Here is a 26,150-nt window from a genome sequence, read left to right as displayed (position 1 = left end):
TGCCAGTGGCAGCCACTGTCCACTTAATAAATCAGGCGCAACAACTTTCAAAAACTAATTGATAATTAATGAAATAAAATCTCGTCTTCATCTTTTGTTGCCAACGAAATTCTCGGCTCAATTTAATTCCCTTGAGAGGCAATTATGCCTGAAAAGTAGCCTCCTCCTCCATTCAAACATTCAAACTCCATACAGCCCCTATCCACACCGCTTTCTTTGCCTGCAGTTTGCTTTTGTTCAATTTGCTGGCCATTTGGCCTGCAGGCCGGAGGATCCAGGACTCTGGTCCTGGAAGGAATGGACACAGAAACAGGACCAGAGGCCCAGCAGCAAATAGGGGAAAGGCATAATTAATGCGATTAGCAAAATGCGAAAGTGTCACTGAAGTAACAACAATGCGGCAATGATAATAGCAAAAAGGAAGCCAATCCTATGTATGTAAGCAGCCAGCTCAGAAATACCCTATCCTTTCAATATTAAATCATTACAAGTAATGGTTATTTTTGAACAACACAGCTTAAAAACATCTGGAAAATTTGCAAATAACAATAAGTAAGGTTATTTCTACAGCTGTGAAAAATGGAGCAACATTTTACATATATGTACGTAGGTGCCAGATTTGATTATCCATAATTATTCTTTGTAAATATAAATATGCATAATTAAAATATAATTCCTTAAGGTTCATACTACAGTTTTAAAAACATAATTTGTTCTTGAGCAGATTCAATGTAAAGAAGTGCAGTCAACCTTAATGTAAGGATATATTAGCCCCTCTGATGGAAACCCCTCTAGATGTCCGTACTGTTCCCATTCGAGGTCAGGTCAGGTCAGGGGGTCCTGACCCCGGTGGCACTTAACGGGTTCGAGATGGCTCAGCAAACCAGCGGAAATGTGTCGCAGCCATTTTGCCTAATTGGCTTTGCTTTGCTACACCAATAAAAATTAGCCGAGAGATAAACCGGAAATGGCGCAGGCATTGAGCTTAATATATAGATATGTTTATCTACAAATTTCGCCAGGATTTTTTGCTGCCTTGCCAACACTTTTGCTAATTAGTTGAGCAAATATTTAAGCAAGGGCTGAGTGCAAAACTTTAAGGCCAATGCGGCTGGCATTTTTCACCGATGAATTTTTGAACTCGGAAAACTTTGGGCCGACTATAAATCAGCTGCTACCCCTGCCCGGCCCTTCGCTCTTAACAATTCCATTACAAAAATTAAAAGCAAATGCAAAGATAACTTTTTCCAACAAGCCTGGAAAAACAGAACGGAAAAAATGGCAAGAAAATAGTTATTAAATATTTCTTTGGCTCAATCGCTGAGCGAACTTTTTCCAGCACCTACAAATGAATGAAAAGAAAAACTCACCACCCGAAAAAGCAGCCAGAAGTTGGTCCTGATACAGTTTTGTGTATATTTTTTTTTAACATTCTTGGCTCTTTTTTATAATGTTATAAAAGAATTAATTTGTGTGATTATCGTCCTAGTTCTTGAAAGAGCAGTAGGTTTTATGCACCGATATATAAAAAAAATCAAAAATAACTTTTCAATGCCATCCGTTTTGAATGTCGAATATTTTGTAGCCCCTTTATAAATCTATTCATTTATTTAATTACTTTATTAAATTTTTATTTCATGCAATAGCTTTAAGTAAATTAAGCCAAAGCTCAGGTTCAACAAGTCCAACTAATGGCTAATATATGCGCAGACTGGGCAAACATCAAGGTTATCTGCATGATTAACGAGTTGGACTGATTTGGCAAGTAAAGTAAACTTTCCAGACGTTCGTAGAAATCCTGGCCACAGGCCAATGAATTTAGAATGATCCAAAACATTAAGGAGGCTGTGTGAAAAATGGCCAAACTGAAAGTTCTAGCTTCTGCCCACAATTAAACACAAAGTCAAATTGAACGTACAGGAATTAAAACGAAGATATAAAATTGATAAAGTATACAGTTTGATTGCTTAAATTCGCCTAATTCAAAATTCACAACTATGAGTTCGAACGAGAGAAAGCTGGAGGCTGACTACGAGAAGTTGATAGAACAGAATATCAAAAGCCAGTTCGAGAAAAATGGAACCATGGCGGCGCTACGGAGCGAAATGCACGTGAAGATCCTTATGATGATGCGTGGCCAGCTGGATATGTCCAAAATCCAATCTCTATCCGGTGGAGCATCTGGTGGAAGCAATCACTCAGGAGATCACAGCCTGGTCAAGCTCATCAACCAGCTGGTTATGGAGTTCCTCGATTGGTTCGGCTACAGACACACCCTGGAAACATTTCGCATGGAGACGGGTGAGCGGGTGGCCAATCGCAGGGAAATGGAGCAAAGTCTGCTCATCACACCCGAGTCAAAGGACTTTCCCCTCCTGGCTCAACTGGTTATGCGCGATTGGAAGTCCACTACGCATAAAGGGAGTTCCAAGAAGGTGGTTCAACTGCCGGATCCTGTGAAGACTACTCCACAACCGAGTCGGAAATTAATAAAGGAGCTAACAGCGATGCGAACCCCAAAGTCTGAAACTAAGCAAGACAAACTAGTACAATACAACCGACAACTCATCTCCAATGATCCGTTCACAAAAGCCATCACACTCAAGCACTCAATCACTGCCACTCCACATCGCTCGCTGAAAACTGAGAAGTGTAAGTCGTACGTGGATAGTTCAGAGTCCGATATTCTGGAATCGGACTACAGCGAGGAGGAGTCGGAGGATAGTGACGCCTATAAGGACATACCCGATAGACAGATCTTCATCGACGACTTGCCGCCAGAGGGAAAATATGCGCCTAACCATGGCGAGGAGGGTCCCTTTGCTGCCAGCAAAAATCAGAACGATGGTGAGGTTCAGCAAGATGAAATCGAGCTATACACCGACAATATCCCTAGCTCATCGAATAAGCCAAAAACACAGAGAAAACCACTAAGTGAAAGTTCCGACTCTGAGTATAAGCCTTCGATCAGCGGAAGGCATAAAGTTTCAAGGCAGGTCTATTGGAATTCCCCGCGAAGATTGCCACTGCGGAGCAAAAATACCTCAAAGTCTGAGGATGAACCTGAACCGGCAGTGACAAAACCCTTTTGTCCAGATACCCAAGTAGGAAAGATGGATTTTGACAGCGATTACAGCTCGGATGAAGATTGATCAATAGCTGGAGTTATAAATTTGTCATGTGTATTTGCAGATATTAATTTTTCGTACTAGATTCTTTTAATAGTACTTTAATAAAGGGCAAATTTTGAATGACCACTTTATAAGAGTAACCATAAAAGAGAATGGGATCAAAGGCAGCTGTTCGTTAGGGCACATCTGTTACTTGCGAAGTAGTTTCAGAGCTCCATCGCCGATATTTCAGCCACGAGAATTTACTGCCCTGTCGTTCAATTAATGAGCGCTGGAGTTTCCTGCGGGAAACTGGTTTTCTATTTAATATTCGAAACACAAACCAGGAGGTTAACAATTAGTTAACTCGCCTCCGGGGCAACGGGGCAACGGGGTTAGGGCAAGGGTAGGGAAAGACCAAAATGGCCGTCAATAGGGGACCGGCGTCCATTGTGTTACATCATTATAATTGAAATCAATATCCCCCAGACGATGGCTCCCCCATGGAAATGGAAATGGCAATGGAAGTGGCAATGGGGGAAGTGCAGTGAACGCGAATCGGATGCCGCCTGTCAATTCGATTGCATTAAAATGGCGTGCGAGTCTTAACACCATTAATTACAACGGCAATGAGTCAATATTATGACAGTTGCAACTGTGACCCCGACAACAAAGCGAACACGGAGGTGGCCGCCCGAAACCAGAGCAAGCCGATGACATCCTCAATCAATTAATTAGGCCTATTGGGAATGTCGACGAAGGTCTCTGACCCTCTTGAGCATTCCGGTGCGATTGATTGATTTTATGCAGATGGTGAAAGGATACCAGCATCCCCACAGGGTCAGTCCCACACTCAGAAAGATGAATGGGTCGACTGAGCGGCTCAGGTGGGGTTTCGAAACAGAGGGGAGAGGTTTAGCTTTATACACTTTTACTAAATTCGCACATATACGATTTTCGTATATTTAAGATGTAATAGCTGATATGCTCCGCTCCATCAGCACCCAGTACACGATGGCCAACTGGCGCATCGGCAGGCCAATTTACGTATTTGTAGAGTATCCATATATACGGATATATGTATGTACATATGTCCACATGGACCATATCAATAACCTGCACGGAGCGTACGAAAAATGCAATTTTAATTAGCCAGACGTGCGACAAACGCACGTAGCACGCATAACCGCAAGATGGTGCTGCAATTAGGCGAACCCATCCGAATCGGAATCCGAATCCAAATCCGAGTAAGAGTCCGGAGCAGGAGCTGCTCCCCGGGCTGCCCAGTCTTCCCAGTCTTCACTCAGTCATCGGCTACGTGCTGCTCTGCCAAACAAAATTATGTGGCCAAATGTTCGCGAGATGGGCAAGGGAAAGGGGAAGTCGGATGGGTTGGGTTTGGTTGAGTTGGGTGGCTATGGCCAAATTACTTTATCGATTTGCCTGGTACTCGTACTTTGTACAATTCGGCTTGTTGCATACATTACCCGCCGAATGAGCAAACGTGGGTGGCCATGGATGCGGACATGGATGTGGATGAGGATGTCGATGAGGAGGTGGGAGTGGGAGTGGAAGGATTAAGGGCTTGTGGCTCCAGAGGGGAGCCCGTTGGATGACCACGCTAACGAGCCTCATTAGTGGCATGCGTGGCATCATTCTGTTCTCTCGTTGACATTTGCAAACCGCGTGGAACGTGATTTCTTATGGCATCCAAGGCAGTTATGATTGTCCGACGCAGAAATATTGGAGAAGCATTCAAAAGGAGCAAGAAAGAACACTATAAAGCCATTCAATCTTTTTAAGTAAGTTGTAAAGCTTTATAAAATAACTCCCAAAAACCAAAGAACTATACATTACCCTTAGTTTTAGCTCAATCCCTTTAAATACCTGTTAAGAGAGGGCACCAAATTTAACTAAATTTCAAAACTCTTAACTTGCAATGCCTTCCAAGCCATAGACAATAAATTGCCTCTGGCTGATTGGGCTCACTTGGCGTATTTCAGTGGTCAGTTATCTGGTCTTAGCTCCGGCAGAGCTGCCCAATGACGTGCGGTTTTATTCGAGGTCGAAGGACGAGAGCTTATGAAAATATGTTCGGTTCGCCCACATTGTTTACAGCAATTTTATTGTGGCCAAGTTTCGACTATCATCCTGTGGCTTCTTCCTTACTCCGCATATGAACACATATAAATGTTTAATCCAAACAGCCACGCCCACACAAGCAGTCATCGGGGGCGGGACAGGAGGTCAGTTGAACTTTTGTGAGCTCGAGCCCTGATGAGTTGACGAAAACCGAAAGAAACCGAGTATCAAGGACATGGGCGATCACCGAAAACTTAATGACACTTGAAGTGAGCCAAACACACAAAGTGTGTGTGTGTACATGTAGATGTACGTACAGTGTGCGACATAACGACCTGGTTGCAGTGGAGCGGAAACGCATTTTAGTGATTTTTAATGCGAAAGCAATTTGAAAAGTTTTGCTCTATCCAAAAAAGTTCTAACGATAAGGAGGCATGTTGGTTTTTTTGGTATTTGCCGGTTGGCTATTTTGCTTTCAAAAGGGGGCGCATGCTGCTAAGCAGAGTGATTATCTATAATCACATAGCCTCGTGGTTATACATAAAACCGTTTCTAATATATCTAGTAGTGTAACGAATTAATGTGATAGTAGGCCCTAGCTAGTAGGTGCTTCAAAGATGGAAGGACTTGAGCAACTTAAAGGCGACCTTTGAATTGCCTTCATGTTTACAATTAACCTAATCGACTATACTCACACTATTTCCACAAACGGGAACCGAGTCGTCTGAAAGTAAGAAGCTTAGAGCCCCAATAAGTACATATTAATACCTTTCGGCAGGTGTGATTTCCCACAACCCAATTTGGGCAGATCATACATCGCCGTATTGGCAATAGTGTCTGATTTTGTGGGGATTACCTAAACAAGGGATAGCTATCAATTGCGAGTGCAATTGCTGCGATTAACGTTTCGGTCTGAAAAGTCCTTTGGCAGTTTATTTTCGACGACTGTCTATTAAGTTTTCCATTACAACAGATAGCGATCAGGACACGCCTCCTCGGCAAACAGGGCGTCCCTTCCCCATGTGGCACATGGGTACATGGGACCATAGGCACATGGGCGCATATGGGGTAACTTCAAACGTAAATCGAATGAAAGGCCCAAAGTGAAAGCTAAAGACGTCAAGCCTTCCAGTTCGCAGTTCCTTAAATGTGTGCGTGAAGGTCCTGGCAAGTGCAGTCGAAGTGTGTGAGAGTGTGAGTGCCATGACAACAATGGCATTTTGATACTTTTGTATGAGATTTAATGAAATTTGAATCCTTTTGTTGAGTGGAATGACAACGGCAAGGAAGCTGTTCTCGATGCCGAAGGAGAAAACGGGAAAAGTGGCAGGAAGCAGGTCGAAGGACGAAGGACGAAGAGCGAAGGACGAAAGACGAGCAGAACAAGAAGCATTCGCCTGTGGGCAAGTTTGGTGCGAGTACACTGCAAAAAGATTAACGTCGCCTTTGTTTCAGTGAGTTTCATAAAAAGTAATCATCTTTAACATATAGAACTCCAATGAACTTTAGAGTTTGGATAAAGGCAGCAGGTATGTTACTGAATATAACACTATAAAAGTATATTTCACTCATTCAGTGCCTTCATTTCTCTCAGTGCACTCAGTTTTCATGTAGTTAAAGTATCTGCGTGGGTGTGCTGGTATTTATAAGTATAGATAAATGTGTACGTTTTGGGTGTCTTACAACAATAGTAAAACAATCTTCTTAATGCACACTTTGGCCTAAAGGAATTTTTCCACTTGTAAAGCGATACTTGTAGGGCAGAGATATGAGTTCCGGGTACGGGTACGGATCCGGATTCCATCACCATCCCGCCCCTTCAACGATGAGGCGCATCAGCATCGTCAATTTGGCATTGGATCTATAGTATAGATACGTACACTTGTGCGTGTATTCATAGATATATTGACAGAGAAACATGTTAATAAACATCTGCAAGTTTGGTTTATTGTCACCGGCAAAGCTCTGCACAAAGAGACATCAAGTCGATGGAAATAAATTTGAAGAGACACCGAGGAGTAGACACTGAGACAATATGCCCGAGGGAACCGAATGCCGAAAGGGTTCTCTTGTTTGTCCGGGGTTCCGGCGGAGGTATCAATAACATTGTTGTCCTGGCAAAGAGTGGATGGGAGTGCGGGTGCCACAACATAGTAGCTCCTCTCCAGTTATTAGTTCCATGACGAAGATGTCGCTTGGCAGCCAAGGATGGTGGGCGTGTGCGTTTTTGCCAAGCAGCCTCATCAACCTGGCCCACTTTGCTCTTGTTTGCCCATAGTTTAAACCAATTTTGTAGTTTAATTCTGTGTTGCCAATACATTGTCTGGGTGTACTTTTGATTCCAAACAATCATTTTGGTACTTCAGATGGGGAAAATGTGTTAACCACAAGGAGGTTGCTAAGCGCAAGATCAAAGGGCCAGGTGAAAAGCTCCATTTATAGTTCTTGGTTTATGGTGGTGTAAAAACACTACTCAATACATCTAAAAGTAGCCAAATATTATTTATTTGAATACTATTTTAACCTCTGATTCCGGCCCCAACAACCCACTTCCCCTTCAACCCAAGCAGACAACTGACAATACACATTTGTCTCGACTCCGCACATGTAAACCTATCTGCAGGCAAATTTACATTTAATTTTTGGCCAACAAGACACAGAACATGCAATTACTAGCCCCGAGAAAGGCGGGTTGAGTGCGCCACTTTAAGGCAAGTGGCTGGGAATACGGAGGTGTTTTAGTTCTTAACTGACATTTTAGCGGTTTTGGCTTGTGCGGGAGGGAACTACCTTCTTTTAGGATTTTAATTAAAAAATTACTCATATCACCGAAGAGATGGAGATGGAGACGGAGCGGGAGCTAACCCAGCTTTCTTCCCGTTTCTGCGTAAGATAAATTTGCCGGCTTGACGAAATATTCGTGTGGTTGCTCCATTCGGGAAAAGTCTGTGGCAGCGGCTGCCTAAAATTGTGCTGCAAGTTTATGAAAATTCCTTGTTTATGGAAAAGGTGTGTGTGGAAATGGTGTTGGCTTGTTAATTTTGCGCTGCTCCAGCGCTGCTGTCAAATTTATATGCTGGTTAGCTTAGCTAGCAAAACTTTTCGGTTTCTGGGCTGATGAACGAGCATTTGTATACGTGCTTGTGTGATTTTCTAATTTATGAGCCCAGTTAGAATTGGCACAATGCTTGCCTGCCAGCAGGTTCGCCAGCAGCACTTTGAAATTAAGCAAAACTCATGCGATTCTGTTAAAAAAATAGTACACTCTTTGATGAAATTCTGTAGTAGATGAAGTATAAAAGTTATACTTATATCCTTAGCTCCTCCAAGACTTTTCTAGACCCTTCAAATATATTTCTATGGCATTTATGATTACGAATTTATAACTAAGAATAATTAATTTAGTTCATTAAAATGGAAAACAAACCAACTGCAAATAAGTTAACTAGGTTTCGATACATTTGTATTAACTAAAAGTAACTAAGTAAAGTGTCAACAACAATTATTTGAGTATTCAAATATGCGCGCCCATTCAGGGAGTGCAGCGAGTTGGCAGCTTGGAAAGTAACAGCTGTTAAGTCCGCAGTGAGTTGGCAGACCTCGCTCAAATCCTAAAAATCTACGTGGAGCAGAAATAAACAAATAATGGCGAAAAATCCAAAAAAGGAAGACGACGGCGGTAACGACTGGGCCCAAAGTGACGAGGACGACAACTGGGACGACTGGGGCGATGACGAGGACAAGTTCGTTCATGTGGAGAAGGAGCAACAGCCAGAGGAGAAAGCAGAAGTCTCGAGCAGAAACGACGCAAAAGGAACGGTGGAAAATCAGGAAAAGCTGGAAACTCCCAAAGTTTCTGCTCCAGTGACAGCAAACGCCTCATCCTCGACCTCGTCCTGGGGTCTGTGGGGCGGAAAACTGAGCTCCGTGCTGAGCACGGCCACGGAAGGATTGGGCACGATAACCACCCAAGTTAACCAGGGCCTTAATCAGATCATCGGAGTGCCCGATCCCGAGGAACTGGCTCGCATCAATGTGGCTGAAAAGGCAGAAAGGGCGGAAAAGGCTGCCAAGGACCCGCCACAGGCTAGGGACGAAAGTCCAGAGGAACCTGTTGACGATAAAAACGAATCCGCGGCCGCCTTTCGCTTGGATTTTGTCACCAGTCTGGGCTCCAAGGTCCTCAACACCGGACTGGACACACTCGAAGGCATTGGCAAGAAGACCATGACCATTCTGCAGGACAACGATCCCAAGCTGATGAACAAGAGAAAGCTGCTTGGCCTGGAGGCCAACTCGCCCAATTTGAGTGCCGTATTGTTGGAGGCGAAGAAGGATGCCGACCAAATGGAGCAATCTCTGCAACAGCTGCAGCTGGAAAGGCAGAAGGCCCAGCTGCGTTTCGAAGTCCTTTTCGAGCATTACTGCGGCCTGGTGCATTTTGAGGCCCTGGAGATCCTGTCCAGAGAGTCGCGCCTCAAGCTGGACACCCTTCTCGATGCTGTTAGTGGTAACGCCCTTGCCGAATTGCAGGAAACGATAAACGAGGTGAAGGAACTCCTAGAACTGGAGGACTTGGAAGTGGAGAGTGAAGGTGACTACGAGGCGGAGGAACTGAGCGAACGACTGGCTGCCACGATCAAGGATGCAGAGCTGGGCATTCAGTTCGACGACATAGCCAAGTGAGTAGACCGCAATCGAAAGTATTTGAACATAGTAAACCCAAATCTTTTATGCAGACACTGGACGCAGTCGCTCAGCTGGTTGACCTCTGAGGATGCCACTGCCGCCGATCTGGACCAAGCTTATGCGAAGAGCATCCACGCCCTAAGCGAAGCCTGCGCCCTCGAGATGTGTAAGCTGCACAAGATCGCCGAGCTGTTGCTGGTGAAGCCACATCATAGCACCGCCAACGAAGTGGACGGCGTCGTCAATCTCTGCCAGCAGTTCCATGGGCACCTTCAGGGACTAAGCCACCGTTTCGCCGCCGTTTTGAGCGGCAAATCAGAAGCGGAGGAATCTAAAGTCCGGGTCAGCACATTCTTTTCCGAGATGCTATCTGCCGTGCAGTTCATCGAGAAAGCCTACAAGCTATTTACACCCATTCTCCAGATGGGAGCTGTCTAAACGGAATTAAATTTAATTGTTGTACTTTCTACTTTTACTATTGCTTGGTTATTGTCCCAAACTAACTTGTTTTCCACATAAATGTACAAAATTATAAATGATTGCGCTGCAAATGCTTGTGATAACATTCCCGAAAGTATTGACAAGTTTTTTCAACGTGCAAATGGCAGTTTGTTTGCTGCACTCGTGTTTGGTTTGATTTACTAGTTGGCTTAAATTCGAGGAACAATTTTTGAAACCCGACTCTCGATAGGCGCGGCAATAATTCTCAAGCATTATCTATTCTATTCCCTTAGTATTCCAACGATATATAAATCAAACGCAAAACACAAACATCAAATTGTCCATTCTTTTCTTAAATCCAACAAAATTTAGCTAGAACCATGGGAGATCGCAACAAGCGTCCGGTTATTCTGCTCAAGGTTCCGTCCTCCGATGATTTCTATGGTTCGGCCTTGCGCAGCCATAATTTGGATCCCATCTTTATTACGCCGTCGCATTTTGTGTTCAAGAACCTTAAGCAATTGCAAGCGAAGCTGCTCGAGCCTCACAAATATGCTGGCATTATCTTTACGACCCCTCGCTGTGTCCAGGCTGTAAACGAGGCACTGGGGAAGACGCCACTTCCAAGTTGCTGGCGGGCGTTACACAACTACTCCTTGGGAAAGAACACTCACAGCGCCGCCTGGATGACATTCCAGAATCTTTCGACTCTGGGCGACCACGCCGTAAATGCGAATAATCTGTGCGATCTGATTGTGGAGACCTTCGGACCCAAGAGGGATCTGCCACTGCTGATGCCCTGTGGAAACGGCGTGGGTCAGACGCTGCGTCTCCGCTTGGTCGCCCAGGGATTCCGGGTGGATGCCTGCGAAGTGTACGAGAGTCGGTCTCATCCGGATTTCATCAATCAGATGCGGCACGCTCTCAAGTTCAAGCGAATGGAAACGATTGTGTTCTTTGGACCCTCCAGTGTCCGCAGTTCCTTGGAGTTTTTTGGGGATTACAACGTTTCGCTTAAGGATCGCAAGCTAATAGCCGTGGGAAGTGGTACCAGGAAGGCAATGGAGGAATCCGGTATGCAGGCGGACGGAGTTGTAGATGCTGCTGATGTGGACCACCTGATAAATATCATCAAGAAATAGTTTAGTATCGATCATTTTACGTTTTGTTTTTACCCGTTTTTACTTTTGGTATGCTTTCAAAATCTGTTTAGTGTCCTTTAAAAAAGTGAGGACAAAAATGTGTTAATTAAATTGTTTCAGCAAAGAACTTATTTTACCGAGTTTATTATTGCCAAAACTATTCCCAAATCGATTGGATCTCTTTGGATAAAATACTTAATGAGTTTAAATTAGATACAAATGGGGATTTAATAACGTAAAGAAATCATGTTATTAAAATTAACTTGCCAAGTTCAGACAAATTTTTGAAGAGATACAGATGTTGAAATGATATTGAATTAATTTCTAAACTCCATATTTTTCTTTACTCATAAAGTGTAAGAAGTGAACGTTGACGAGTTCATGATGAGCTTAAATTAGATACAAATGGGGATTAAATTACATCAAGAAATCATGTTCTTAAAAATAACTTGCCAAGTTCAGACAAGTTTTTAAAGAAACACACATGTTGAAATGATATTGAATTAATTTCTAAACTCCATATTCTTTACCCATAAAGAAGTGTAAGAAATTAACGTTTGTGCGTAATTATGTGGAATTCTTCAACATGTCGAACACATCGATTTCATTTTGTGGCTTGACTGCCGCAGATAATTTTACTCGTTTGCCGCTTGAATGTTCGCTTAAGATCTGGAATGAAAGGTTCAATAATTTAAGTTTGATCATACTGACCAATACTCCAATACTCACTGGCATGTCATCTCCGCTATCAAAGTCTGAAGCGTATGATATCATTTTATGACGGCGAGTAATTCGCTTTTTTGCAGTGCTTGACAATTTGTCTGCTGCATCCGGTTGCACCTTACTTGGAATGCTTTGAGTTTTGGTCGGGCCTTGGGAATCCTTAAGCTGCTTAATGGTGCTCACTGGCTGGTCGATCACGCTATTAATTCGATTCATTTTAAATTGCAGCACGGCCATTTCATTCTGTTGATCACATTAAAATATATAATAGTGGTTTTTAAAGGATTTATAACTTACGTTCTTTTCACGCTCAAGTTCAATAATTTCCGTTTCTTTTCTTTTAATAACAAGCTCCAATTCGGATACCTTTTGCTATATATAAAATGTTATTATTTTTTACGATACAGACGAATGAAGGAGAATATTTAAGTCTTACCATAAGGTTATCTTTCTGAGACTTCAATTCCTGGCCAAACTTCACTGTGGCCGTGGATAATTCAATCGCGATTTCCTCCTTTTCAGCCTGAAGATTGGTAACAGTGTTGCTTAGTCTACCATGATCACTTATCAAGTTCTCCAATTTGTCCTGCAGAGCTTTAAAAGCTATATTTCTTTCTTCTAGTTCAGATTTCAGTTTTTGTATTTCAACAGCACTGCGCATACTTTCGCGCTCAGCTTCAGTTGCCTTTAGCTGCATTTGATTTGATAGCTGCTCCTTTTGTCTTTTAAGTTCTTTAAAGCCGTGGGTTTTTTCTTGAAGTTCATCGCCAAGATGTTTTATTAGCTCCTCCTGATTGCTGCGATGGGACACCATTTCAGCAAGTTTTTCCTGGAGCTGGGAGACCTGTAGAGAGGCTTCTTTTTGTTGTTCGTCACTGTGGCTCTTAAGCTGTGCAAACTCAACCGACGCCTTGTCCATTAGCCTTTTTAAGTCTTGCACAACAATCTGTCAGTGATAATGATTAGTCTAGACACAAAGAAAGATCAGTTTAATGGATCTTAGACCTACCTCGTAGGCATCAGCTTGCTCCTTAATCTCCTGAGAGTGCTTTAACTTCGTTTCAGTCAATTCATTGAGATAACTTTCGTTTATATTGAATAATTCGTCCAACCGCTTCTTCATTTGAGTCAGTTCGTCACTAAGGGAAACATGTCTTCTTTCCTTTTCCTCAATGAGAGTTTTAAACGTGTTTATCTGGTTCCGATGAAGTTCCAGTTCCTTCGTGGCTTGATCAGTCAATCGTTGCTGCTCCTCGAACCGTAATTCACTGGCTTCTAAATCACTTTGCAGTTTCGACAAAGCGTTGTTGGCTTCTATTGGCAGCTGCTCAATGCGCTCTGCAAGCTCGGCGCAGGCTTGCATCTTTGCATTTAAGTCGGTGCTTAGTTGTAAGATGTTTGCCTGTGGAGAAAGTAATGTTAATAATCGTAAAAGTTAATACAAGGAAGGCCAGTAACCCACCTCGCAATTTTCCTTTTGTGCACACATATCTTCGAATTGCAGGCTTAGGGCTTCGTACATCTGCTTGAATTCTGTAAGTTCCTGTTGAATCTGGGATTTGGCCACTTCTGCACGTTCCAAATCCGTCTTTAAACCAGTGCATGCCCCAGCTAACTGGCGATTCGTTTGCTGCATATTCTTCAGCTGCAACACGATGCATGCACAACATGTATTAGTTATTAATATCGACCAACTCATATCTACACAAAAACCTTACCTCTCGACCCTGTAGGGCAGTTCGAGATTGAGCGTCTTTGAGCTCCGAATTGTTCTTCTCCACACACGCTTTAATGATTTCCAGCTCTTTGTCGTAGTATTTCTCGCAGTGGGCATACTTTTTGTTGACTTCCGTATACTTCTTCGTGTTCTCCGCATTCTTCTCTCGCTGCTCCAGAAGTTCTTTTTTCGCTTGGGTCAGCTCCAGCTCCATACTTGACAACCTGAAAGAATTGGCTCACTGCAGGTGGGAACTGTACTGAGGTAGCAAGGTCTTACTTTCCTTTAAGGCTGATATTTTCCGACTTTTTCTTCAACGAGTCCATGGCGATGGCTCTCATTTTCTTGCTTACAACCAAGTCTTTCTTCTTGATATTTAAGATCGAGGCGTTGTACTGTTTTATAAAGCTTTGAAGCCTTATTCCCGTATGTGGCGACAGCTTCTTGATATCTGCCCATATTTCTTCGCCGTTTTTGGGAGACTTTTTGATATTTGTTTTGGAAATATCTTCGGTGACAGCGGTAGATTGGCTCTTCTGGGTTTTTTCCGCAGCCTGAGATATTTGCCCTTCAATTTTCGATGTCTCCACTTTGGAAGCCAATTGCGGATCCCTTTTCTTGGAGGGTTTTTCGTTTGATCTTTCCGAAATTTGAGCCTTCAAATGGTCCTTTTTCCTCTCCTTTTGGATCTGACTGCTCTTTTCTTGGACAACTGTACCTGCCTTTGGCGCTTTTGAATGAACCGCCTCAGTTATCGGTGATCCAGGCCTTTTCTTTACGCCCGTCATTTTGCCAGCTAAGCAGTTTATTTAGCGCAACAAATTTATAAATGGAGAGTAAAGTTTTACATTACTATTATAATTAGTTTCTTAATTAATTCGTTTACCTAAACTTTTGCAAATTTTGGCAAGCGCGTCCTGCGTTGAAAAGAAACGGTAAACTTTAGCTAGAGATGAGCTAAGCACCTGCGATACATCGATGCTCACGAGTGGAGGGTGTACTCGCTAAATACTAATATCTCGAAATTTTTACTGCACGGCCCTGGTTTTGTGTTGGCGCCCTGGCATCGGGAACTATGGCACAATTTGATAATAACTCTGTTTTGGTTGTCATAACACTGCTTTTGTTAGCTCTGTTTGGGAATTTAAGTGCTGTAAGCACGGAGGAGCATCAAAAGTCCGATCACAACAACGCAATGGCAGGATCTGGAGTTGCCAAGCAGCTGTTCGCCTGCAATTTCGAGGTTTTTGGACGAGTGCAAGGTATTCTATAGTTGGCATTTTTATAATCCGACTTTTTAAACAATTTATTAACTCTTGCAGGTGTGTTCTTCCGCAAGGTAAGTATTTGGAGGATTATATGCGTAGTGGCGTGGAATCAACAATAAGCCTATCTACATTTTTAGTACACGGAGCAGGAGGCCAAAAGACTGGGAGTTAGAGGCTGGTGCATGAATACCCGGGATGAGACCGTCAAGGGGCAACTGGAGGCTCCTCTAGCGGAGCTAAACGAAATGTATGTACCATCGCTCTCCCTTAATTCAATCCTTTAACCCTCGTTTAACCCTCCTTTGAAGGAAACACTGGCTGCAGTCCAAAGGAAGTCCCAGTTCAAAGATCTCAAAGGCTGAATTTTCGCCAGCCCAGGAAATCGAGGCCTATACGTTTACATCCTTCGCTATAAAACGTTAAAAACGAATTGCTAGCTCGTTACTCTTAAATAATAATTTTAGATTACATTTACATATGTTATTCGCGAAACAAAATCAAAATAAAATACCAGGGCTGCAGCGAGGTTTGCATTGCTATCGACTGACTCGATAATATTCGATGGTTGAAATAGGAAATGTTTAGTTTCGCAAAAATTTGGATTAGCAGGTTCATAGCTCAAGAAAAATAAGAAACAATTTAAATTTTTAAAGAAAACTACGCCTTCAATCGATAGTCAAAAGTACACACCGCTTCAGAAGCTGCCGAGTATCTACTCGATATATCGATATCACAGTCGATAGTTTTGCAGCTCCCTGCTACAGACACTGGTCATCTCGCTCGCATACACGGCCCTGCGCCGAGCCACCGCCATAGGCGGCGCATGTGCAAGAGCGAGACAACCGGCTGGGCGGCAGCGCACTTTGGTCTGGCACAGAAACGAGTACAGCTTCGATACACGTCGTTTTGCCAAAAGCGTAGCAGGGCAGCCTAAGCGATGAAAAAAATAAATGAGGAAAAAAGTCCGTGAAGCGAGAACCGTAACCGTAATTCCCAACAGTGCGAGTCACGCCATTGTGTGCGCAAATTTTATTTGCCAATTGTGCGACGGGCATTTTTTTCGGAACGGCCGAATTGTGCGTATAACGAAAAAAATAATACTTAATTTTTAAGCAATTTACAAATTCTTGCGTGCTGCCTGCCTGCCTGCTGTCGGTGTGTGCATGTTTGCATGTGTTAGTGAGTACGAGTACTTTCGCGCTGAAAACCTTTTTCCACTGCCTTTTCGCTGGAATCTGGGCAAATAGATAGAGCACAAAGCACATTTAACTGATTTATACATCAGAATTGATCGAGACATGTGGAATACAGTAAATGCGATTGTGTAAATAACTGAATATAGCGGAGCATACATTTGCACGTGTGCGTGTTCTTGCATGTGTGTTTGTGTGTGTGTGTAAAGGCGCGAGTTTCCGTTTGCTTTGGCTAATTGTAGTGGAAAAACTCAATAAACGGAATTACATAAAAACCTGGTGGCCTGGGCGGCAGTTTCCCGCCAGCAGAAGATGTAACATCTTGGAAAATTGCGATTTTCGAAAGCAACCGCACAATGATTTCGTCAGTATGTAAAGTAGTCTGTCAGTCCGTGCGAGTGCGTGTGTGTGTGTGTTCTATACAGTTTTTTTTATTGCGCATCATGGTGTGCAATAGCGCGCGTTCTGACCTCTCTCTCGCTCCCATGGGCTCTCTTGTTGACCGGAGCGACGCTGTGTGTGTGTGTGCGTGTACGTATATGTAGCATATGTACATAACACGCCGGAAAAGACAAAACCATTCCAAATTTTGAAATCTTAGGGAGGCGGGCGGTTCAAACGAGATAAAAAATAAATACACAAATATTAATGCTCCTTTGCATGATAACGCATCCGAAACGAAATAGTATGCCTTTATTTTGCTTTCTGAACGTTGAATTGCCGAAATAATAGCTCGTATTTGAAAAATTCTCGACAGGATTAGCATCGAGAAGCCTTAGGAGTCGAGCGAACCAAATGCCGCAGCAGCCGGCCAACGCATTAGCATCAGAACGATGGCCCCAGCGCTCACAGCCGAGCCACTAAGTCCCAAGGAGAAGCTAACCAGCACCGCCTCGCCCTCGGCCCGCAGCTCCTCTGAAAGCGGAGGAGTTGGAGGTGCAGTTGGCTTGGTCAAGAAGCCGGCAACGCCCACGCCGGCAACGGCCACCACGCGGGTAACCCGCTCATCGGCGGCAGCGGCCTCAGTGACCGCTTCCCCGCAACAACAGCAGCGATCCTCGCCAGCAATCAACAACAAGCGAAAATCGGGCAGCGTTAAAGCCAATAATGAACAAATGGGGCTGAGCACCGCCCCGACACCACACAGCACCAGTTCACCAAATCCCTCGACTGATCCAGCGGTAGCCTCCACCTCTGCCGTGGAGCACAACAACAACAACAGCAGCAACAGTACCTCCGCCGGCAACAGCTCCACGCCTAAGGACAACTCCACCGCTCAGCTACTGGCGGATTTAACCATTAACTTTGAGGAGACCATATCCGCGGAGATTTGCCTGAGGAAAACCCTACCCGATGTGAGTCTGGGGAAAGAGCCGGCTCCGCCTGCCTCGGTGCTGGCGGTGGCCACAAGTTCTGCGAGTTCTGGCAGCGGTTTACCCTTATCTTCGGTGGACGAGCTGCCTAAGATAGAAACAGATAATATAGAAGGTAGGTCCAAGGAATCACTCCAAATGAATAGTCTTAACTCAAAATTTCGTTTGCCTACTGTTTTAGAGCGTCTCAGCCAGCTAGATGGGAATGCCACTGGAATGCCCGAGGAGCATGTGGCACCGCCTTCGGTTCCGGTACCCGTGACGCCAAGAGAGACGCCAAACACGCCCACCCGGCCGCAGACGCCACCATGTGCCCATCTTGATTCTCCACAGCCGGCGCGAACACAGCAGCAGCCAATTCAACAGATGACGCCGCAAAGCACCTCCAGTTCAATAAATTTTCTCAAAGATGGAGCAGCGGGTGCAGTTCTAGAGGATCAGGATATCGAGGAGGTGCTTAAAGCGCTAAAAACATTCGACGGTGGCCATGTTAATCCGGATACCATTTGCGAGTTTTTCGACGAAGTTTGGGAAGAGGCAGCACCGGTAGCACCATTGCCGCCCGCGGCCCCTGAAAATGTTGTCGATCTGCCCGACGTGAAGCCCACTTGTAGCGGCAGCATTCTCGCCAGCGGCAGCAACGTTTCCCAGCCGAATGTGATTATTAAGCAGGAGCAGCGGCCCTGGCAGGAGAGTCATGCTGAATTGGAGGAGCAGCAGCACGTGATCTCGCGCCGGATCGAGTTCTTGCTACGCAGAATGCGCAAGCTCCAGGCGCGGGCGATGTGCCGCCACACCAGCGAGGAGGTGGCCGGCATCATGGAGTGGTCTGCCCGAAGTTCTCACAAGGCGCCAGTTCCAGCGAGAAGTTCCACACTGACCGAGCAGGAGGCGACTGTCCTATCGATTGTCTCAGGACGTCCGAGCACATCCTTCTGGGAGGAGCAGAACAAGCATCCGCTTCCCGCTAGTCAGATGAGCAATGTGATCCGGCATATTGCGACGGCGGCCAAGCATCAGCAAATCTGCCACTCAGCCAGCGGGAGCTCCGCTACTCTGGCGCCATCCTCTAGCTGGTACAACAGCTCGAACTGCTCAGCGATGCCGGTGAAGCGTCCACGAAAGAATCAACTGGATGCTTCGTTGGCGACGGGGGCAACAGCCACTGCATCTGCGTCAGGAGCGGGAACATCTGGACTGACAGTAGGCACGACGGGATCCGCAACGGGTTCGAATACCCCGCGGGCGGACGATATTGTGCCCGGCTACGACACCTATGTGACTAATGAACTCACTCATGTGTCTGGCTTACTGCACACGGAGCTTCGAGAAGTACAGTGTGCCATCGATTCGGACGCCACGGAGTCAAGTTCTGGGGGAGAGTCCGCTGACGAGATGGTAACCTACAACAACACACAGCAGCTATCGCTACCAATGTGAGTACTCCGTATTATATATGTACATACTTAGGTGATCGAAAGTATTTAACAAACAAAGTTTCTTCCTTCTTTTTGTGGAGTTTTCAGCTTCTGTCAGCTTTTTAAGATCATTCTTTTGCTCTAGAATTTGTCCGATAAATGTTGGCTCGGTTCCCTTTCAAAATTATTTTTGCTTTGACAGTCATTTTAAGCATGAGTTTTGGTCGTCCTTGGCAATTGAAAAGTAATAGGCTTTGATTAAAGTTATTGTATTTAATTATCGTAGCTATAAATACACCAATACGCGATTTCAACAAGCAAATCATCACATTTTAGATACAATTTCGTATTGAGACTATGTATATCTTATAGCTTTTTTAAATGCAGCTTCCTAATAATCTTGAAACTTGATTTTTTTCAGCACTCGCCGCGCTGTTTGGCGATACTCAAGAGATCGGGCAGGCATAGCCCTGCGCTGGTCCTGGCTCTGCTCCCAGTTGACCGACTTGGAGATGAAGATCCGTCAGCACAGCGACCTTTACTTGGATCTAACTCAGTCCAAGGGCGAGGTTCAGCTGGAGTCCACAGCTAAAACCTCGCCGTCGCTTCCACCGTCGGCAAATGGCATTAAGGAGGAGCCCGGAACCGACTACCTCTGCAGTCGGGCCCGGCCATTGGTGCTGTCCGAGTTCCGCAAGCGCAAGCTCTTCCAGACCACGAACATGCATACGATTTCCAAGAAAGCCGCACGGCCAAGCAACATTAAGTGTGGCTGCCAGTGGCCGCAGGTGCCATGCACCCTGTGCACGGGTCGGACAGACCCCACAGCGCCCAGAGATCTGGTCGAGACGATGATGCCGCAAAACCGGGTGACCCTGCTCGATGCTGGCTACCATCCAGTGCTCAGCTTCGCCAGCGGTGAGTGGGAGGTTACACTGAGTGGGCCCATTTGGTTTTCATCCTTGATTATTTCTTATCATCTGTGATTGATTAACATTATTCTACACGAGAGATTTGAACTGAATTGATTAAAAAGTAACGCTTTCAAATGCAAAACATGCAAATAATTTTTGTTCATCCTCAGATTTTATACTATTTTACAAGTCGAATTAATGTATACAAGTTAAATACATTTTCTACATCAAAACGTTAAATTGTTCGTATTCAACGAACTGAAAATAGTTATTTGAACGATACTTTGGATTCCAAAATGAAAAGAAATAGTCGGATGCTGAAATCTAAAATGGAAATTTGTGTTTAAACATGTTCCCTTTCCTCATTATTCTTGTTTCTTAGATGTCAGTCAGTCTGTTCACTTGGAGGCCGTTGCCCGCCAGCCGGACTGGCAGTACCGCGTCATGCGCAGCCAACCCAAGGCCATTGTCAAGGCCATGTGGAAGGCGGAGCGAGAGACGCTAGCCTCGGGCGGTGCCGGCGGACAAGGTGGCAGCCGGCGGTCGGGCGATGCGGTGAAGCGGCGTTATATACGTCGCAAGGAGCGCAACAACAACTCAAATAAGGAGGCTGGCAGCGGAGCGAAGGCTGCTGCTGCAGGAGGAGGAGGAGCAGGCGGAAACGGAAGCGGTGGCGTCGGGGGAGGGGATAGCGGAAACGGTACTGGTACTGCTACTACTTCTTCTTCTACTACGCCTACTACAACGCCACTTGTGGCCAACAGTAAATTATTGTAAACATGACGAAATTCGATAATTGTTATTAACATAAAACAACAACAATCTTTTGCATCTCTTCTTCTTCTTTTTCTTTGCATCGATCAACCAAAACACGAAATTCCACAACACCATCAACACCACCACCAACAACAACAACGAAAAAACTCCACCAATTGTTTTATTTTGCCATTCCGTTCTTGTCTCCGTTTCGTCCCTGTTCCGCAAACAATTCACGGATCAATCGCTACACCAGCAGCGGCCAAGGGCAAGCGGCAACCACAACACCCAACTGGAGCGAGCAGTTCCAGCTCGCTGTGGCCAGACTCTCGCCAACGCCAACGACCACGCCACCACAGTCCCTCCTCAACCTCGATCTCGGCACTCAGCGGCGCTAAGAAGTCACGCAAATCCGCAACCAACAGCAACAGCAGCAATTCCACACAGCAGCAGCAGCAGAATCAACACGGCACCAACATCAACAACCATCATCTCAACGGCTACGGGGATCAGTGGGGGGAGCAGAGCAGGAGTCGTCGCAACTCCTCGCCCTCCCACAGTCATAAAAATGAGAGGTAGGTTTCGCATTCTCTGACCGATCTCAGGGATTCGCGATTAGCTGCGCATTTTTATTATAAGAAAGAAAGCTGAATATATATTTCCCTCCTTGCAGATCCTCTGAGCGTCGCGTTCGTCCCATCTACGACATCAATAACATCGTTATACCCTACAGTATGCTAGCCCAGTCGAAAATGGAAATTATTCCCTACAAGGAAATACCCATACCCAAGTAAGTATTCAGTTGTGCCAGCAACTTACTCTGGTAACGGATCTATCCTTACTTTAAATATTTGTAGAAGCCTACGAGTTGTATATATATATTACAATCACCCATCCTATCTTTATTTTCAGGTGGCGCATTGTAGACAGTGATAATGATAAGGGAAAACATTCGGCGGATGAGTCAGCGGAGCTGAAACTGAGCAATGGCTGTGTCGCATCAAAGTCAGACGAGCTACCCGAACCACATCTACCATCACTAGATCAAGAGCAGCCGGCCCTGCAGCCTCCAAAGGTTAATGGTTTAAAGGAGAAGCAAGCAGTCAAGCACAATAACAACAATAATACAAACAATAATAATAATAAAAATGGACTGGTTAATGGCAACGCCAAAAAGGATGAACTTAAGGCTGCCGTTGATCACGATACACAATCAAAAGAAGACGAGCAAAAGGAAAAAGTGGTCAAACCCAAGCTCAACGGAAACTTGGCAAAGAATCCGAATGATAAAACTGCCGAAAAGCAAGACAAAATTGCTCAGCCAGCTCCAGAACCACCACTGCCTAAGCGACCCAAGCTGGAAGCCCAAGCCAACGAGGTGACCAAGACTAATGGGCAGGTGGTGCAGCTACAGCTGGAATCCCATGAGAGCGAGGAGGAGGCGCATGTCGAGGAAGATCTCTCGGATGAGGCGTTTATTATGCGACATCAGCGAGCTCTTCTCGAGGAGCGACGCCGTTTCGAGACTTTCCTTAAGTTCCCCTGGAGCACCCGATCCCGTGCAAATAGGCGCATCGATAGTCGCGCCGAATCTAGTGGCGCCAACACACCAGATCCCGCCTCACCAGCTCCTCATTTAGGCGGCATTGGTCACGACAACGAAAGCATTCCTTCGCCGCTGGCCCACCCACTGGAAGGTTTCAACGAAAGCGGTGAGCTACTGGCGGGCGGACAGGCACGCCAAGCTCGTCGTCGGACTACGTCCAGCAAGCTTAAGGATCAGCTGGAACGGCGCAGCACCACGCCCGATCTGCGGGAGGTAAGTCGAAGGGAGGGTTAAGCCAAATATTCACACTTGTTGAACAACTAATACAATAAATTCTATTATCACATAATCTGCTTTGCCTATTTCTTTTGATTTCAAACTCCCTAGAATGTTATAATCTAATATGAATTGTATGAAATAGCTGTCTAATTGAAACCTTTTCTCTTTTTGTATAGTCTTACACTGTGATGCCATCTCCCTTTGAGCCCTTAAACTTTCCGCTCTCCGACGAGGTCTACCAGCGATTGCTGGCTGAGACATATGCGACGCCCAGATCAATGACCGTCTCAAAGCGGGCCAAGAGCAAGTCGATATCCTCGAACTGCGATGGGAACACCTCCACAGGAGGCAGCAGTAGTCGGAGAAGCAGCAAGTGCAAGATTAAGCCAAATGGTCAGCTAAATGGCCAGCTAAATGGACAGCTTAATGGTCATCCTGCGACAGCGAAGCTAAATGGAACAGATATGGCAAATGAAGGTGGAATTTCTGAGCCGGAAGAGGAGGAAATGCTGCTAGAAGATGAGGACGACGACTATCCCAAGCATCATCTGGCGCCGCTGGACGATGAGGAGCCGTCGACCCCAGATGTCGAGCAGGATATGTACGACTCGGCGATCGATGCCTATCTAGGTGATCCGGAGGCACTAGAGGAAGATATGGGTGATGATCCCTTCGAGGACGACGACCCTAACGATCCGGAGTGGAAGACACGGACCGAGGGCGTTCGCAGCAGACGCATCTAAGACCAAAATCCAAAGCATATAATCTTCGTTTTCGTTATTTAAGTCTTTTAAACGATTTGTCAATTTTAAAGCCACAACACACACACACACCACAAATCAGCCGGAGCAGAGCAACAATTTTAATTTGTTTTAAACGGTTTGGTTTGCACTCACAACAGCATTGCGTACTTTAAGCAATCGTCTAAGTTATTTAGTTCTACGAGACCACAAAAAACACAGATAAGCAGAACCCAAGTACACAACAAACGAAGCAGAAGCGAAAATCTTGAAATAATGTAAATACAAGCTAAACGCATAGAGCTAAGCAGTTACTGATAATTGTACACTAACCAACGATCAAGAAATCATCGAACGCACCCACCAAGCCGCGTGGGCGTGGTGGATGTGTTCGGTTCGAGCACTGGTCAGCGGTTAAGTAGAAACCCTAGAAACACAAACTCACTTGGGCTTCAAGCCGAAGTGCGCTAATGATAAAATAGTAAGCTAATCTAAATATATATATATATACAAACACATTTAAATATAACATATGCATACATAAACGTGTAAATGCCAAGAGAGCAGTTAGCAGAAGATTTGAAATGTATTCGCACCTGCACACAAACGATTTAACAACCAAGCTAAACCAAGCGTCTATCTGTAAATTGATCAAGCTTAACCATTAGCCTTTAGCCCAGCAAGTAATCAGCCGGCTTTGAGGCCGTATTTCTTATATTTTAAAAAGTTTATCAACTGTAAATGTATAGAGAGGAATTCGAAAGGCGGTATGTGAAAGCGATCCGATCGAACGATAAATGTATGTATATGTATTTTAGTTACTTAGGCGTTTTCATTTCTACCTTAAACGTTAGTGGCTAATTGTAGCAATTAATACCATAAAAAAAGCAAAACAAAAACCATGAGCAAACCTATCGCGGCTATGTCCGTGAAAATGTTTATTCTAATTTCGTTTTTACTATATACTGCGTATGTTTCACCGCAAAGCTAGAATCCAGTTTAATTCGTTAAAACTTGAAAAGAAATACAACAGAAATGTGAAGATTAACTAAGGACCGCAAAAATACAGAATTATATATTCTTAAAAATGACACATGGAGCGCCAGAAGCGATCTATTGGGACCATCACCAGATGGCGGAATCTGGCCAACATGTGTGTGGAAATGTTTTAAGCTGACTTCACCAGTTTGCGATTGAATTTGGAATCGAAATGGTGGTAAGGGCGGACAAACGACTGGCTTTACGGATACGGACTCCCTTTAAAGAAGGTTTCGTTGCTGTTCCTGCTGACCTGGAGCTCTGTATTTCTGGGAAGCACTTGCTCTGTAAATCGGATTAGGAAGTCTGATATAGGCTTAAAATCCTTGGAGGAGCTAGTCTTGATTAGGCGGACTTTGGATGCACAGGCTCTAAGGCTAAGGGGCTTAGAGATCAATCTGCATCGTGTGCTCAGCAGGGTGGTGCTTCTCGCCGGTGCAGATGTGCATGCACCAGGCAGGATCTCCTCCGAAGAAGATACCTTAGCGGAGCTGTCTAAGTGTCTAGATCTGTTGCTCGAGCGACTGAAGCAGCAAGATAAAATATCTACGAAATTGCTGGAACTAAATGAAGGGTCAATTAGAGAGTGCCAAGAACCTTCCCTAAACCAGTCCTCACTGAAAGAGCTTTCTAAAGATAAGGTCGAGCCGAAAGTGGGCAAGTTGATATACTTTATCCCGTAATTTACAATATGCAAGTTTCATCGACTCACCCGGTGATATTTTCCAGATTTTTACCAGCCCGCCAAATCCGATTGCCATGAACTTGATACAGATGTCCGGGTGGATGGCGTCTATTGGTTTCTGGTTCCGGAGCGCAATGAAGTCCAGCGTGATTTGCACGAGCGCTATTGCGCCTTCGCCACCGACGGTCCCGCCTGGACAGTGATCCAGAACAGGGGTGGCTCCTTCGGTTCTAATCCACCCGAGAACTTCAATCGCAGCTGGGATGAGTATCGCGCAGGTTTCGGTAATTTATCCCAAGATTTCTGGTTTGGCAACGAGTTCGCGCACAAGATTCTCTACCGCGACGATCATGAGCTGAGAGTGGAGCTGCAGGAGGAAGGGGCACCGCTGGATTGGGCGGAGTATCCACTCTTCTGGCTGGACAGTGAGAGCTACAACTATCAGCTTTCGGTGGGTGGTGAATTCCGTGGTTCGCTGCCGGATGCTCTGGAGCAGCACAATCGGATGGACTTCAGCACTTACGATCGGCGAAGGAGCCCCGCCAAATCAGCAGATTCCACCTGTGCCGAGGATTACGGCGGTGGCTGGTGGTTCGATCGCTGCACACAGTCCAATCTGAACGGAGAACATGGTGTCCACCAGAGAGCAAGTCCAGCCATTATCTGGATGAACTGGAGAACCGGGACCGACAAAATGAAAAGCTCGCGGATGATGATTCGACCCGTAATACCCGCTGCGGGTGATAACTCCGACGAGGATTAGGCGGCGGAGAACTGCGAAATTTAAATAGCAATTCCAATCAAATGTTGCTCGTATTCCTGCAATTGAACGTTACCGATAGTTGGCACTGCAAATAAACGTTACCGATAGCAATCGAGTTTACTGGCACTTTCTAAATAATGTTCTGCTAATTCCAGATTTGTACTGCGTCCGTTATTACTACTATTGTAATTTCTTTAATTTTTATACCAAAGGATTCCCTTAATTTGATTTAAGTCTGAGTAAATCAGTCTTTAAACATTTATCGAGTGTTAT

At 45.0% G+C, this 26,150-nt stretch overlaps 7 protein-coding genes across 16 annotated transcripts; 6 read left to right on the top strand and 1 right to left on the bottom strand.

Moving 5' to 3' along the window:
* Positions 1–1,866: 1,866 nt before the first annotated feature.
* Positions 1,867–3,257, top strand: LOC122621021. The gene has a single exon (XM_043798743.1). It carries the CDS (start codon positions 1,998–2,000, stop codon positions 3,150–3,152), a length of 1,155 nt encoding a protein of 384 aa, XP_043654678.1. The 5' UTR covers positions 1,867–1,997; the 3' UTR covers positions 3,153–3,257.
* A 5,509-nt stretch (positions 3,258–8,766) lies between these two features.
* LOC122619922 (protein FAM114A2) lies at positions 8,767–10,417 on the top strand. The gene is made up of 2 exons (XM_043797145.1): positions 8,767–9,874; positions 9,932–10,417. The coding sequence occupies exons 1-2, from the start codon at positions 8,838–8,840 to the stop codon at positions 10,317–10,319; spliced, it is 1,425 nt and encodes a 474-aa protein (XP_043653080.1). The 5' UTR covers positions 8,767–8,837; the 3' UTR covers positions 10,320–10,417.
* A 146-nt stretch (positions 10,418–10,563) lies between these two features.
* On the top strand, positions 10,564–11,543 carry LOC122619923 (uroporphyrinogen-III synthase). Its single transcript, XM_043797146.1, has one exon. The coding sequence runs from the start codon at positions 10,703–10,705 to the stop codon at positions 11,462–11,464; it is 762 nt and encodes a 253-aa protein (XP_043653081.1). The 5' UTR covers positions 10,564–10,702; the 3' UTR covers positions 11,465–11,543.
* Positions 11,544–11,951: 408 nt separating this feature from the next.
* LOC122622168 (early endosome antigen 1) lies at positions 11,952–25,331 on the bottom strand. 2 transcript variants are annotated; one of them, XM_043800406.1, is made up of 9 exons: positions 25,142–25,331; positions 14,184–14,700; positions 13,906–14,128; positions 13,650–13,832; positions 13,197–13,589; positions 12,624–13,133; positions 12,485–12,559; positions 12,194–12,430; positions 11,952–12,133 (listed from the first exon to the last, which is right to left on the bottom strand). In XM_043800406.1, the coding sequence occupies exons 1-9, from the start codon at positions 25,188–25,190 to the stop codon at positions 12,032–12,034; spliced, it is 2,289 nt and encodes a 762-aa protein (XP_043656341.1). In that variant the 5' UTR covers positions 25,191–25,331; the 3' UTR covers positions 11,952–12,031. The 2 variants fall into 2 exon arrangements, with proteins under 2 accessions (XP_043656341.1, XP_043656343.1); XM_043800408.1 differs by lacking the exon at positions 25,142–25,331 and adding an exon at positions 14,791–14,859.
* On the top strand, positions 14,967–15,727 carry LOC122622169 (acylphosphatase-2). Its single transcript, XM_043800409.1, has 4 exons — positions 14,967–15,166; positions 15,227–15,243; positions 15,310–15,419; positions 15,481–15,727. The coding sequence occupies exons 1-4, from the start codon at positions 14,980–14,982 to the stop codon at positions 15,593–15,595; spliced, it is 429 nt and encodes a 142-aa protein (XP_043656344.1). The 5' UTR covers positions 14,967–14,979; the 3' UTR covers positions 15,596–15,727.
* On the top strand, positions 16,019–24,293 carry LOC122622167. Of its 9 annotated transcripts, none has more exons than XM_043800402.1 (9): positions 16,027–16,248; positions 17,123–17,853; positions 17,920–19,174; positions 19,578–20,074; positions 20,453–20,770; positions 21,083–21,401; positions 21,500–21,616; positions 21,739–22,645; positions 22,828–24,293. In XM_043800402.1, the coding sequence occupies exons 2-9, from the start codon at positions 17,199–17,201 to the stop codon at positions 23,392–23,394; spliced, it is 4,635 nt and encodes a 1,544-aa protein (XP_043656337.1). In that variant the 5' UTR covers positions 16,027–16,248; positions 17,123–17,198; the 3' UTR covers positions 23,395–24,293. The 9 variants fall into 9 exon arrangements, with proteins under 9 accessions (XP_043656340.1, XP_043656339.1, XP_043656337.1 ...); XM_043800401.1 differs by having other exon boundaries at positions 20,453–20,776; positions 21,086–21,401; XM_043800400.1 differs by having other exon boundaries at positions 20,453–20,776.
* Positions 25,249–25,877, top strand: LOC122618882 (techylectin-5B). The gene is made up of 2 exons (XM_043795479.1): positions 25,249–25,313; positions 25,373–25,877. Exons 1-2 carry the CDS (start codon positions 25,249–25,251, stop codon positions 25,875–25,877), a joined length of 570 nt encoding a protein of 189 aa, XP_043651414.1.
* Positions 25,878–26,150: the final 273 nt, after the last annotated feature.

This window comes from Drosophila teissieri, chromosome 3R (genome assembly GCF_016746235.2).
Source record: "Drosophila teissieri strain GT53w chromosome 3R, Prin_Dtei_1.1, whole genome shotgun sequence".
NCBI lineage: Eukaryota > Metazoa > Arthropoda > Insecta > Diptera > Drosophilidae > Drosophila > Drosophila teissieri.
This window is presented reverse-complemented; position numbering and strand designations above follow the sequence as displayed.

What these genes read in the sequence shown, in the direction of transcription:
- LOC122622167 (XM_043800396.1), top strand. Translation starts at nt 17,199, where the DNA reads ATGGCCCCAGCGCTCACAGCCGAGCCACTAAGTCCCAAGGAGAAGCTA. An exon ending in CAGCAGCTATCGCTACCAAT is followed by an intron (nt 19,175 to 19,577) that starts GTGAGTACTCCG and finishes GATTTTTTTCAG; the next exon opens with CACTCGCCGCGCTGTTTGGC. An exon ending in CACAGTCATAAAAATGAGAG is followed by an intron (nt 21,402 to 21,499) that starts GTAGGTTTCGCA and finishes CCCTCCTTGCAG; the next exon opens with ATCCTCTGAGCGTCGCGTTC.
- LOC122619922 (XM_043797145.1), top strand. Translation starts at nt 8,838, where the DNA reads ATGGCGAAAAATCCAAAAAAGGAAGACGACGGCGGTAACGACTGGGCC. An exon ending in CAGTTCGACGACATAGCCAA is followed by an intron (nt 9,875 to 9,931) that starts GTGAGTAGACCG and finishes TCTTTTATGCAG; the next exon opens with ACACTGGACGCAGTCGCTCA.
- LOC122618882 (XM_043795479.1), top strand. Translation starts at nt 25,249, where the DNA reads ATGAAGTCCAGCGTGATTTGCACGAGCGCTATTGCGCCTTCGCCACCG. An exon ending in CCGACGGTCCCGCCTGGACA is followed by an intron (nt 25,314 to 25,372) that starts GTGATCCAGAAC and finishes CTTCAATCGCAG; the next exon opens with CTGGGATGAGTATCGCGCAG.
- LOC122622169 (XM_043800409.1), top strand. Translation starts at nt 14,980, where the DNA reads ATGGCACAATTTGATAATAACTCTGTTTTGGTTGTCATAACACTGCTT. An exon ending in CTAGCGGAGCTAAACGAAAT is followed by an intron (nt 15,420 to 15,480) that starts GTATGTACCATC and finishes CCTCCTTTGAAG; the next exon opens with GAAACACTGGCTGCAGTCCA.
- LOC122622168 (XM_043800406.1), bottom strand. Translation starts at nt 25,190, where the DNA reads ATGGCAATCGGATTTGGCGGGCTGGTAAAAATCTGGAAAATATCACCG. An exon ending in CACAAAAGGAAAATTGCGAG is followed by an intron (nt 13,590 to 13,649) that starts GTGGGTTACTGG and finishes CTTTCTCCACAG; the next exon opens with GCAAACATCTTACAACTAAG. An exon ending in AACTTGAGCGTGAAAAGAAC is followed by an intron (nt 12,431 to 12,484) that starts GTAAGTTATAAA and finishes TGTGATCAACAG; the next exon opens with AATGAAATGGCCGTGCTGCA.
- LOC122621021 (XM_043798743.1), top strand. Translation starts at nt 1,998, where the DNA reads ATGAGTTCGAACGAGAGAAAGCTGGAGGCTGACTACGAGAAGTTGATA.
- LOC122619923 (XM_043797146.1), top strand. Translation starts at nt 10,703, where the DNA reads ATGGGAGATCGCAACAAGCGTCCGGTTATTCTGCTCAAGGTTCCGTCC.